The following is a 12,259-nucleotide window of genomic DNA, read 5'->3' on the forward strand; positions in this document are numbered from 1 at the left end:
TGAATTTCTTTCCCTTGGTGGGTTCCTGCCTTCGCTTCATCTTCAACTTTTGAATTCTAACCGCAACAGATTGTCCAACGTCTTGGCTACTCTGTGGTTAAAACGAACCTGTGGACAGTTGCACCAAATCTCGTTGGGGCCGTAGTGCTACTCTGTGTCGCCAAGTCGTCCGACTATTGCCGCGAGAGAACATTTCACATTGTCTTTTCGCTGACCCTTTCCCTGGTCGGGATGGTTATCCTGGCTGCTATCGACGTCCTCCAACATAAGGGCGTGGCGTATTTTGCCTGTTTCTTGATGGCCGCCGGGGCCTACATTCCATCATGTCTGGTTCATGCCTGGCACAATAACAACAACGTTCACGAGAACTCGCGCGCCGCGAATACCGGGTTCTTCGTCGGCTTGGGAAATCTGGCGGGGGTCTTGAGCGCTGCTACATTTCGAACAGAATACGCTCCAAAGTAAGCTGCAATCCCTTTTCAAATACATAGACCCCAATATGCTAATTGGATAGGTATATTCCCACCCTAGTCGCAACATGCTGCTGTAATGCGGTCTGCATCCTTTTTGTATCGGGATTGGGATTGTGGATGCGACGTGAAAATCGTCGTCGCGACCGACAGCAAGGGAAGAGACTGCGAGGGGACCAGGTTGCTACTAGTCAGGTTAAAGAAGGCAGTCAGAGCGCGGAATGGCGGTACTTTTTGTAGATTATTTGGCCGCGATTGTGGATGATGGATCCTAACCCCAACCCTCCAATTCGAAATCAACTTTTGATGCGGTCCTTGTAAACCTTTCATTCCGCAATCGCCTCTCGTGTTCCTCTTGGGATGTATTATTACTGGGTCAGGCTACATGCGACCACAGATATGCAGCATATCAACCTTCTCCGCTGACACCAATCACAGCCAGTCGTCCCCCGCACGCTTATCAGTCACATCGGCCATTACCCCGACGGCCCCGACATTATTATTTTGGGGGAATCCCGTGGGAGCTGCATGGAATTAGCTTTCCTTTTTCCTTTCTCGATGCGTTTTCATCATGAAGACTCACGCGTGCGATTATCCCGGCTGCGATAAAAGTTTTACCCGCGCGGAGCATCTGCGCCGACATGCCCTTAACCATGAACAACCGCGCAATGGGTTCACCTGTGAACGATGCTCAGTCCATTTCCAGCGCCCAGATCTCTTAGGTAAGGCGGAAGCTTCTCTCCGAGGGCTACCTCGTTCGTTCTAAACATTATAGCCCGGCATATGATGCGCCACAACAAACGAGACGAAGAGGCAGGGGGGCCGGGGCTGGGCATTTTGAAGACTCGAAAGAGAACACGCCGAGCTCGCGATGGAACCATTATTGTCCGTCCATCCCAGCGAGAAATTCGGTCGGCAGGGCGCTCTACCATCTCTTGTTCCAGCTCTGAAGTAGACCTGATGGAAGAGGAAGACCAGTCGATGGACGAAGTCCCTATATCACCACCGATTTCCGGTACGGGTCCGACTTCACTGTCGATCGATGAAACCGACCCGTTTTTAGCTCCTATGATGCCAGGAGGTCCCTTTGAACCGTATGTGGAGCCGGTTCCTGGCCAATTTGATGCAGCCGACGGCTCATTCAATGTGGGACTCGATGGCATGGGTGATTTCTTTGGCGTGGATACCGGTATGAATCAAGCTTTCTCTCAAATCGATGTTTCTTCTCTTCTAACGAGAGCTAGCGACCGACTTTAATCTACCGTTTGCCGCGACATATAATTATAACTGGTTGTTTGATGTCGCTTCTCTCGACGATGCCTTTCACCAATTCGACTTTCCCCTCGGATTCGACGCGGAGCCCTTTCCCGAGGTATATAGCCCGGCGATGGATAAATATGACGGTCCATCAGCTCTATTAGAGGTGGCTCAGATGATGAATAAAGGTCAGGGACCACAATCAACATTGTCCCCTGTGGCGCCCGAACTTCTCGAGATGGACTGGATGTCTGGAACCTCTTTCCTGGGCTCGAATCCCCCACCACGCTTGCCGCGCTTGTCCGAGAATGCCCGCCGAGGCATAATCTCCGTGGTGGCCCAGGCATCGCCGATGGGCATTGATGGACAGCCGATGGCTCTAGACTCGCCCCTACTTACACTGGGCGCGCTGCAGGGCTATTGTGATCTCTTTTTTGCTCGCTTTAATGTTACATATCCCCTCATTCATCAGCCAACTTTCAGTCCAGACCTCGTGGATCCAGTCTTTCTGGCGGCTGTTCTATTCATGGGCGCTACCTATAGCTCTCGCGAAGCACATCAGCTGGCCGTTGGAATTCACGACAAGCTGCGGAATCAGCTCCTGTGTCATCAAAACTTCTCCCCACAACCCGATCTTTGGGTCCTACAGACCATGCTTTTAGTTGACTGTTTTGGTAAAATGAGAGCCGGTCCGAAGCAGCGGGAGTTAACACAATTATTCCACTGTGTGCTTATAAAACTCATTCGCCGTAGCAATGCCTGCAGTATCCAAGACTCATCGCATCTGGCTCGATCCGAAGACTTGGAGCAGGCATGGCGGCAAGCGATGGATGAAGAGCAGCGGAAAAGACTCGCTATGCATTGCTTCATGTGGGATACTCAGCACGCGGTTCTTTTCTCACAGTCCTTGTGCATGTCCGCATTTGAAATCAGATCATGTTTGCCTTGCAGTGCCACGGCGTGGGAAGCTTCGACTGCCCGTGAATGGGCCCATACGGCGATTCGCGAGACGAATCGACCTTTTCTCGCCGTTCTCAAGGGCTACATCACCCCTGGAGCTGTGTCCCGACCCCGAGATCTCAATGCCTTTGCCCGCACCATCATTTTGCACGGCCTCATGTCTGTTTCGGCAGATCTAAAGCGCCGTGATCAAACAACCTTGCGGTCGGAGACTCCGGAACGAGTGGGAGCTTGGACGCCCCGTATGAGTCGATCGTATGACTTGTGGAAAGTTGATTTTGACGCAGATTGTCTCGCCATGAAACTGGCACAGACAGCAGACCCGCGGCGCTTCACAGGGCTGAAAATGGCTGCGTATGCGCTCTATCATGCAGCCTGTCTTGCATTGAATGTGGAAATTCTGGATTTGCAAATTGTCGCCGGCGCAATGCAGATTTTAGGGCGAGCAGTGACACTGGCAGATCGGTCAAGATCGCAGCGAAATATTCTTCGCTGGCTTCATGAAGAATCCGCGGCATCTTCAGTCGCCGCACGACATTCATCCCATTTGTTACAAGACGCCGTTCTGAGTCTTCATGATTGGGATCAGACTGATGCTTTTCACTTCCCATGGTGCTTATACCTGGCTACGTTGACATGCTGCGTTTTCCATCGAGGGATGGATCTTTCCTCATCCGAGAGCCGGATTACGACGGACATCTCGTCCCTTATCGTGATGATGACGAATTGCCCCAGTGCTACCGAACTGGCCGCACTGTCCGGCAAATATGACCCCAAGCCTTTGGCGGCAGCCATGGCACAGCAATTAGCCACCGTCCGATGGGCAGTTGTGCACGATGCAATGAAGGTACTAGTGGGCTTGTCTCTATAGCGCAATAACTGAGTTCGGTATTTTCTCCAGTACCTTTCTATTTACTGTAGAAGGGGTAATCTGTGTAGCCCTTCTCAGGAGGTACTGCTCCATAGAAGGTCGACCGGTCATACGGGGTCAACGGCAAGCCCTCCTTCAATCGTCGGGGCAGGTCAGGATTAGAAATGAACCACCGTCCAAAAACCACCGCATCTGCTCCATCACCAATCAGTTTCGGGCCCGCGTTATCGGCGTTGAAATTTCCAGCCGCCAGGAATGCAATGCCACCCTTCTTGAGGGTTGGTCGGAACACGTCTAGCGATGGCTTTTCCAAGGCCAGAGAATCAATTTTCGCATCTTCATCCAACACCTCGTCAAAGCGGGGCTCAACCATATGCACGTAGGCCGGTCGGGATGCCGCGGGAAGGTTGGCAATCTGCGAGCACAAGGAGAGCCAGTGAGCATTAGGGTTGGAGTCGCGGGTGTCTTGGAAGTAGTTGTATGGTGAGAGGCGAATGCCCACGCGGTCTGACCCAATGGCCGCGGAGGCTGCGTCGAGAACCTCAAGAATGATACGAGAACGCTTCTCGACCGAGCCGCCATATTCATCCGTTCGATTATTCACGTTGTCGTGGAGGAATTGATCGAGAAGATAGCCGTTCGCACCTAGTTGTTTTTGTTTGTCGTTAGCTAATCTTTCGTGCATCTCAAGAGTACAGACCAATGTAATTGCATACCATGCACTTCGACCCCATCGAACCCTGCCTCGATCGCTCTTTTCGAAGCGGCTGCGTACTCCTTTACTGTCTCTTGGATCTCCTCCACCGTCATAGGCCGCGGGGGGGCAGCGGCATACTCGGAGCCATCAAGTGCGTTCCCACTGATGGGAATTTCACTTGCGCCGAGGACTTGTTTTCCCTCAATGAATGAGGGAACAGTTGCTCGACCAACATGCCACAGTTGACAAAATATATATGCGCCCTTGGCGTGCACCGCATCGGTGACTTTCTTCCAGCCGGCAATCTGGGAGGGAGTGAAGATGCCAGGCACACCCGGATATCCCGCGGCCTTGGATGGTCAGCGGGATTGTCGAACTTGGAGAGATGAGTACATACCAATCGGCTAATTGGGGTCGCCTCGGTAAGCATCAAGCCTCCGGGTGAAGCGCGCTGCGCATAGTATTCGACGTTGAGGTCATTGGGAACGAAAACACCATCCGACTCCTTCGTCGAGCGCATACGAGTGCATGGAGCCTGAATAACACGATGGCTTAGAGACAAAGCCCCCAGGCGGAGGGGCTGGAAAAGAGGTCCGACGGTATCGACGGAGCCCATTGTGATAATTGTAGCTCGAATTGGGGGGTTTTTCCTTTTTTTTTTGCGGACACGTAGACCACTGTTATATAACACTAAGCTACACCAAAGCTCCCATTATTGACCGCTACAAAAGGTGGGATAATAGTGGGACAGTCATGGACCTGCAGGAAAAAAATTGGAGCTCACCCCCACCATACTGTTCTGGTGTGGGCACTCACCGTTTCCCCCCCATTCCCCATTTCCCCTCCCCCCACTCTCGAATGTATTGGTGGAGCCAAGTCCAGTATGAGTGCATGAACTGAGCGCGCAGGAGAAACCGATTGAAACACTAGCCTGCGGGGCAATGACGACAACTTGCCTTACTATCGAGTAGCTAAGATTACTCTGTACAGAAGGTGCAAATCATTGATACGAGAAATGATGTGTTTTGTACTAAGCTCAAAAAGTACAATATCTCTTTTACGCCATGAATGTAAAGTAATCTCTTATCCAGCTTTCTGCCTCGCTTGGTACCGCCAAATTCCACGTATCAATCTGTCCAACATAGCCGTCTGGACGCACGATTGCAATTCCAACCTCTTCCTTGTCCAGAGAACCAAACCACTTGTCAGTGCAACGAGGCATGTCAATATCATCCAGATACAATGTCCAGCGACTGTCTTGTAGCACCTTTGGCAAGTCCGTAATTTCAAAGTCGGCCTTTGGCGACTGGGTCACCATCGCATATGTGATAATGTTGGATGCAGATGTGTATCTTTGAGGCTGTAGAAATCCATCCGATGTCGCTGTTCCCCGCGGCTGTTCCACGTATGATTGTTTGGCACGTAAAGACGCCTTTCCTAGTGGCTTGGTAGGACTGGTAATGCCTTCACAGATTGTTTTCAGGAATGCAGTGGCCATCGGGACATCGGGGACGAAAAAGAAGAGGCGGAATTGGCTCAGCATGGGGATGTCGAGCTGAATATCGACTGGATTGGCGTCTATGAACCGAGTTACTTTGGCCGGAAGCTGCAACGAGCCAGCTCTCAAGTTGATCGACAAGTTATCTTTCTCTCGGCTCAGCAAACCCAAGGAATACTCCGCTCCCACGCCTGAGATAAACCGAATATTGTCGTCAAAGTTCTTGGCAAGAGCTTCATCACCTTGTGAGAAGGCCTTACAATGCTCTGCGTCGAAGTTGATTAGATCATAGGCAATCTTTTGACGCTCCTCTTCGTAGGTGGATAATAACGACGGTTTCGCCAGTCCTCGGATGACAAGATTGAGCTTCCATGCCAGATTGAAACTATCATGCATGCTTGTATTGGCACCTTGGGCGGCGAGAGCCGAGTGGCAATGGCCAGCCTGTAAGTGATCAGCATCGACTATATTTGGCAGGGGTGGAAACTATGAACCATACATCACCTGCAATGAATATCCGTGCATCGGGATCCATGAAATGTTTCGCCACGCGCTGACCCACGACATAGTTGCCAAACCATTCAATTGTCTTCCACTCGAGGTGAAATGGGTGCATCGCATCTCGAGCCCGCTGCATGACATACTCCGGCGTGGCCTTGGCTTTGTCCACTCTCTCACCATCCGTCTCACTCAGTTGAACATATAGCCGAGTCATGTTTTGTTCTCTTGGGATCCAAAGGATGGAACCAGCGACGTGGGAGCGGACTGCAACTTTGCTCCATAGATCGGGGAAATCGGTGTCGATGACGCCTGCCTCCTTAGTAAGTCTCCGTAGACAAATGGGAATAATCAAACTCACCATCCAGCACACCCCACGACGCGTTCGTCATTTCTCCCTCAAGGTACGCATTCGGGATGAAGGTTCTAACTTGAGACCGAGCGCCATCACACCCGACCAAATAGTCTGCCCGGATGGTCTTGGAGGTCTTTGTTAAGAGGTCTTCGTAGGTGATATCCAGCTGTCCCGTCCCGGGCACACGAGCACACGCAGCGAATCGGCTGTTTCGTGTCACGAACAGACCCCTGGATTCCATATCGTCAATCAACACCTCTTCGACCATGCCCTGATGTGCGAGAAGAATGTACGGATCGGATGCGCCGACAAGATGCTCGGGGTAGTGTGTCTGGCGGCCGGTTCGCTGGAGTGGGCTGTCGGCCGTGGATTGCTAGTGCCTGTGAGTAGAAATAAATGCAATGGGCATCGACCACACCTACCCAGAATGCAATGTCATAGATGCGCGCTGCATTCTTCAGCAGTGGCTCAGCGAGCCGCATCTGTCTGAATGTCTCAATTGTCTTCGGCTGCATGCCATCCGCCTTCCCCGTCGCAGTCTTGTCCGGGCGGTCGTCGAGAATAACAATGCGGATGCCGAAGCGGGCGAGATTACATCTTGAACACTGTCAGTCCATTTATTATCTTCTCATCGTCATTGCGATCCAACCTACGCTAGCATCAACCCCGATGGCCCTGCGCCGACCACGACGACCGTCGTCGAATCGGCCGGACCGCCGACGCTGTATCCTTGGTGGATTGCACCAGGAGCCATGATTGTTCGAATTAATCTGCTGGAACTGACACAACCTTTTCATTCTGATGCAGCTCGCATATTTTAATATAGACATGATGTTCGCAGCATTGCGGAGTAAACCCCCACTCTTGTTCTATCTCCGCTACCACCGGGTGACGCCCCCATCCACAATGATGTCCTGCCCCGTCATGTACGCACTGGCATCACTGGCGAGGAACACACATGCCCCCATTATATCCTCCGGCTCCGCAATGCGCCCATTCATTGCCTCTGCTTCCCAACTGGGGATAAGATGGGGGAACTGTCCATTAGCCCACGGTTCGAGAAGAGAGTTGGGGGAACCTACAGCCGCGGTCATCTCCGTTCGCACATATCCCGGAGAGACAGAATTGACTCGAATGCCCTATCATTGTTTATCATTGTTAGCGGTGGCTCTCCCGAGTGATTCACAGGGTACTCACGTATTCCGCCAGTTCCTTCGCAATCGCCGGGCACATAGATCGGACCGCACCCTTTGTTCCGCAGTAGGCACTGCACAGTTGGCTGCGCACGGCAATATGACTCGCCATACTAGCGACCAGTACAATGCTCCCATGCTTGGTGCCATTGGCGATCATCTGCTGGGCAGCAAGCTGGGCCGTAAAGTACAGCCCCAGTACGTTAATCGAGACCAGATCGTGATGATCCTTGTACGTGAATTCTAGGAACGGGATATGGCGGTTGATCCCGGCGCAAGGGACACAAATATCCAGTGCATTGTCGAAGTCTTTTTGGAATTCCGCGAAGCCACTTTCCAGAGATTGCTGCGAGGAAACATCGACTCTTCAAGAAGTCAGCTGTGAGGAACCGGATCGTGAAATCGAGAAGGAGAACACCAACTTGTAATAAGCCGTGCGGACGCTGCAGTCTTTCTCGATATCTTGGAATGCAGCGTCCGGGTCGATGATATCAAAAATAGCTACATTGGCCCCTGCCTCTGCCAGACCGCGAGCAAAGGCGAGCCCACAGCCGCGGGCACCTCCCGTCACTAGCGCAGTTCGACCTTGAAGAGAAAACTGACGGGTTAGCTCAATGACAGATGCCGTGTAGAGGAGCTTACTTTTGACATAATGAGTAATGAGGACAGTACTGATCGGTTGGAGATACGCCGTGTGCGATACCATGCGAGAGACAGTTGCATGACATGCCGCCCCTCAGATATAGTAATTCCAGGGGTTCGGATATCGGCGGTTGCATACCGCTCACGACCCCCATCTTTGAAGGGACGGAGTCTCATGCATATTAAAGCTATCATAAATACCCCATTCGGGAGAAATCCCTGGACAGTACCCCAATACCCACCCCACGGAGTCACCTGGGACACCTTCACTCGCAATGGCCCCTCGCATTCATGTCCAACAACAGCACACTCGCTCCGAATCATGCAAGCTGCAAATTCTCATCGTCGGCGCCGGCTTGGCCGGCCTTGGATCAGCTATTAGCTGCGCTCTCGCCGGACACGCAGTTCGTATTCTCGAAGCGACTCACGAAATCAAGGAGGTTGGGGCTGGAATCCAGGTTCTACCCAATAGTTCGCGCATCCTTCAGCATTGGGGCCTGGAAAAGGCGTTGACACCACATATGACTAACCCCAGTGTATGTAACTTCATTGGGTGGAAGGGCAACCGAATCTCCTCCTTGGACTTTCATCAGTCGGAGAGCAATTATCCCGGAACCTGGTACCGCGACTTCCACCGGGCGGATCTTCAACGGTGTCTGGTGGAAAGGGCTCTCGAGCTGGGAGTGCAATTGACGTGCAATGCACGTATTGAACGAGTCACCGTGGGTGCGGATGGGGCAACAGCAACGGCGGTTGCAGCAGATGGGAGAGAGTGGAGAGGCGACCTGGTTATCGGAGCCGATGGGGTATTTGGGAAATTAACAGAGGCATTACTCGGTCGCAGTGATCCACCTGTGAAGACCGGAGATCTTGCATACCGTCTTTTGCTGTCCACGGAGGAGATGCGCAAAGATCCCGAATTGGCGCCATTTGTGAACGAGCCACAAGTCAATTATTGGCTAGGTCCAGACGCTCACGCCGGTACGTCCCAACAGTGGCCTTTAACCCGGGCTGGCTAACAAGACCAGTCAATTATGTGCTGCGTGGAGGAGATCTCTTCAATATGGTCCTACTCGTGCCGGATGATATCCCTGAGGAGTCTCTTGCCTCTACAGTAGAGGGAAATGTGAAGGAGATGTGTGCTTTGTTTGAAGGTTGGGATCCACGGTATGGGCCCTTCACGTTATGAGTGGGGAGGAAATTAACATCAATAGTATTCAAAAGTTGCTCAAGCTTTGCCAGTCAGTGCAGAAATGGCGACTCTGTATTCGATTCGGCGAGTTCGACTGGGCTCATCCGTCCGGCTCGTGGGTAATGCTGGGCGATGCGGTGCACGCCACTCTACCATATCTGGCTTCAGGGTAAGCTTAAGCTCAACCGACCACCGCGCTGGCGTCATCTAACCATCATATAGAGCTGGAATGGCCTTTGAGGATGGCGCTGTTCTCGGGGAATGTCTATCTCGTCTCCCCAATTCCCCTGATATCACCAAGACCTCTACCGAGTTCTTGAATGCCAAGAAGCATGCCTTGTCTGTTTTCCAACAGTGTCGCAAAGAGCGTACGAAAATGGTTGTGGACCGAGGCAACATCCAGCAATATCTCTATCACCTGCACGACGGGCCAGAGCAACAGGACAGAGACCGCAAGATGCAGATGGTGCCGACGCCTGAGGGTGAAGCATTGGCTTGGAGAGATCCAGGATTGGCACCGAAACTGTTGGGTTATGACCATATCGCCGACGTTGATCGCTGTTGGGGCACCATGCGTGAAAGTGATATGGTAGAATCTCGGTTGTAACTAGTACCGTTTATAGAATAGTGGAATAGCTCTGCAATTAGCGGCAAGTCCTCGGCCGAACTTTTGGAAATGCTAGCTGCATTCTCTCTTATCATTCCGGCCCCCACTTCCCCCATCTTTGGTACAACCAAACAGAATATACATTCCCGATGATAGGAATATTCCAACAGGTAATAGGCTTCCCCGCTTCTCCATCTTTGATACTTTCTCCAAAAGCTGACTCCCCACCCGGCTTGTGCCTATATAGGGGGTGCGGAACAAGCTTTGGTATAGTTGCAATTTCGTGACTACTTGGATCACTTACAAATTTGTATCATATTCTATCGCAAAATGTGGCGACAGCTTGGTTCCATGTTCAAGGCCCCGGAGAAGGAGCCTCCACGAGCTCTCCCTGCATCATGGTATCGATCCGAGGCGTTGTACCAGCTAGAGCGCCGAGCTATCTTCTCCAAGCGCTGGCTTCTCCTCACTCATTCTAGCCGATTTGCCAAGCAGGGCGATTACCTCTCTTTCACCATCGCAAATTTTTCCTTTTTCCTAGTTCAAGATCGAGACAACAACATCAATGGTTTTCACAATATCTGCCGTCACCGTGCATTCCCCGTCGTCCAATCTCGCTCCGGGTCCACTTCGATCCTGAGCTGCAAATACCACGGATGGTCATATGGGCTGAAGGGAAATCTATCCAAAGCACCACGCTTCGAAACAGTACCCGAGTTCGATAAAAGTCAACATGGGCTACTCCCTGTGCACGTTCATGTCGACAAGGCCGGCTTCGTCTGGGTGAATCTCCAAGCAGGAGACCCAGATGTGAAGTGGGATGAGGAGTTCCAGCGAGTGGACGGGCAGCCGCGGATGCAAGACTTTGATTTCTCTGGGGAATACACTTTCGATCATTATTGGGAAATGGACCTAGACGCCAATTGGAAAGGGGTCATTGAGAACTACAATGAGTGCTACCACTGTGCAACTTCTCATCCCCTTATCAGCGGCGTTTCAGATCTCCCTCGATATCGTGTCGAGCCTACCGCAGGCTACATGGAACATCATATCTTCAACAAAGAGCAAACCGATGCTCAATTTAAACGCGCCATCACATATTTCTTCCCCACTTCGTCGATTACGGTCACGTAAGTACCCTATATCGCGTACAAAAGATATGGAAGCTGACCAATAAGTGATAAATTCTTTTATATCCAACGAATGATCCCGGTCACTGCTACCACGAGCAAGGTTGAAAACGAAGTTTACCGCCACAAAGATGCGACGGATAAAGAATTCTCTGATATCAATGAGTTCTATCGACAAGTGCTTGATGAAGATAAAGAACTGTGTGATGGAGCACAGAGAAATCTAGGCAGTGGAGTCTTCGTCAGCGGTGAACTTCATCCAGACAAAGAGAAGGTATGTATCACTACTCAGTATGAGATGTAAGGCGCTGACAGGAGCAAATAGGGGCCGATCTATTTCCAGAACAGTGTGAAAGAGATTCTTACGGAGCACCGAAGGATGGAAGAGCAACAAGGGGGGAAAGAAATATGGCCTGCTCTTCCGAAAATCCCCGGAAACATGACGGAGAAGTTAATGGAGGAAGAGCAGTTCTGCTCAAAGCTAGAGGCTGCTAGCTGCATAACCAAGCCAGAACTTGCATGGTAGTGAAAATGATATGAGATCAGCGTACGGGAAGGGAGCGGTGCCGTCTTTATTAAGAAGGAATCCAAGAAAACTAATAACCGCATTGACAAAGATACAAAAGCGCAGGATATCTGGGTGGATATACTAGCAAGTTTGTAAGTGCTCATTGACAGCACCTTCGACAAGGCCAAGGAAATGGGATCGCCATTTAAAACGGAACTACAACACAACGCTAGGTAACGGTAACTTCGGCGCCGAAAAATGGCTACTCTTGACGCCATTTTACACGTCCTTTCTACCAGAATTTTAGTCCTCGAACCCGAACGTGATAATGTCGGCCCACTCTTTCCGTATGCTCCCTGAGCACTCACGGTTGTTCAAGGA

General features: G+C 51.4%; 6 protein-coding genes across 6 annotated transcripts; 3 read left to right on the forward strand and 3 right to left on the reverse strand.

Moving 5' to 3' along the window:
- Positions 1 to 1,253: 1,253 nt before the first annotated feature.
- Positions 1,254 to 3,558, forward strand: N7482_008599 (major facilitator superfamily domain-containing protein; the record flags this gene model as incomplete). The annotated part of the gene is made up of 2 exons (XM_056690723.1): positions 1,254 to 1,659; positions 1,715 to 3,558. 2 exons carry the CDS (start codon positions 1,254 to 1,256, stop codon positions 3,556 to 3,558), a joined length of 2,250 nt encoding a protein of 749 aa, XP_056540488.1.
- A 37-nt stretch (positions 3,559 to 3,595) lies between these two features.
- N7482_008600 (alkene reductase) lies at positions 3,596 to 4,871 on the reverse strand (the record flags this gene model as incomplete). The annotated part of the gene is made up of 3 exons (XM_056690724.1): positions 3,596 to 4,203; positions 4,275 to 4,605; positions 4,653 to 4,871. 3 exons carry the CDS (start codon positions 4,869 to 4,871, stop codon positions 3,596 to 3,598), a joined length of 1,158 nt encoding a protein of 385 aa, XP_056540489.1.
- Positions 4,872 to 5,312: 441 nt separating this feature from the next.
- On the reverse strand, positions 5,313 to 7,360 carry N7482_008601 (uncharacterized protein; the record flags this gene model as incomplete). Its single annotated transcript, XM_056690725.1, has 5 exons — positions 5,313 to 6,197; positions 6,253 to 6,563; positions 6,613 to 6,979; positions 7,029 to 7,203; positions 7,260 to 7,360. The coding sequence occupies 5 exons, from the start codon at positions 7,358 to 7,360 to the stop codon at positions 5,313 to 5,315; spliced, it is 1,839 nt and encodes a 612-aa protein (XP_056540490.1).
- Positions 7,361 to 7,484: 124 nt separating this feature from the next.
- On the reverse strand, positions 7,485 to 8,505 carry N7482_008602 (lung carbonyl reductase; the record flags this gene model as incomplete). Its single annotated transcript, XM_056690726.1, has 3 exons — positions 7,485 to 7,745; positions 7,804 to 8,164; positions 8,222 to 8,505. The coding sequence occupies 3 exons, from the start codon at positions 8,503 to 8,505 to the stop codon at positions 7,485 to 7,487; spliced, it is 906 nt and encodes a 301-aa protein (XP_056540491.1).
- A 211-nt stretch (positions 8,506 to 8,716) lies between these two features.
- Positions 8,717 to 10,240, forward strand: N7482_008603 (uncharacterized protein; the record flags this gene model as incomplete). Its single annotated transcript, XM_056690727.1, has 4 exons — positions 8,717 to 9,422; positions 9,470 to 9,608; positions 9,656 to 9,802; positions 9,856 to 10,240. The coding sequence occupies 4 exons, from the start codon at positions 8,717 to 8,719 to the stop codon at positions 10,238 to 10,240; spliced, it is 1,377 nt and encodes a 458-aa protein (XP_056540492.1).
- Positions 10,241 to 10,570: 330 nt separating this feature from the next.
- On the forward strand, positions 10,571 to 11,896 carry N7482_008604 (aromatic ring-hydroxylating oxygenase subunit alpha; the record flags this gene model as incomplete). Its single annotated transcript, XM_056690728.1, has 3 exons — positions 10,571 to 11,370; positions 11,419 to 11,644; positions 11,696 to 11,896. The coding sequence occupies 3 exons, from the start codon at positions 10,571 to 10,573 to the stop codon at positions 11,894 to 11,896; spliced, it is 1,227 nt and encodes a 408-aa protein (XP_056540493.1).
- Positions 11,897 to 12,259: the final 363 nt, after the last annotated feature.

This window comes from Penicillium canariense (genome assembly GCF_028826845.1).
Source record: "Penicillium canariense strain IBT 26290 chromosome Unknown utg000006l_segment0_segment0, whole genome shotgun sequence".
Taxonomy (NCBI): Eukaryota; Fungi; Ascomycota; class Eurotiomycetes; order Eurotiales; family Aspergillaceae; genus Penicillium; species Penicillium canariense.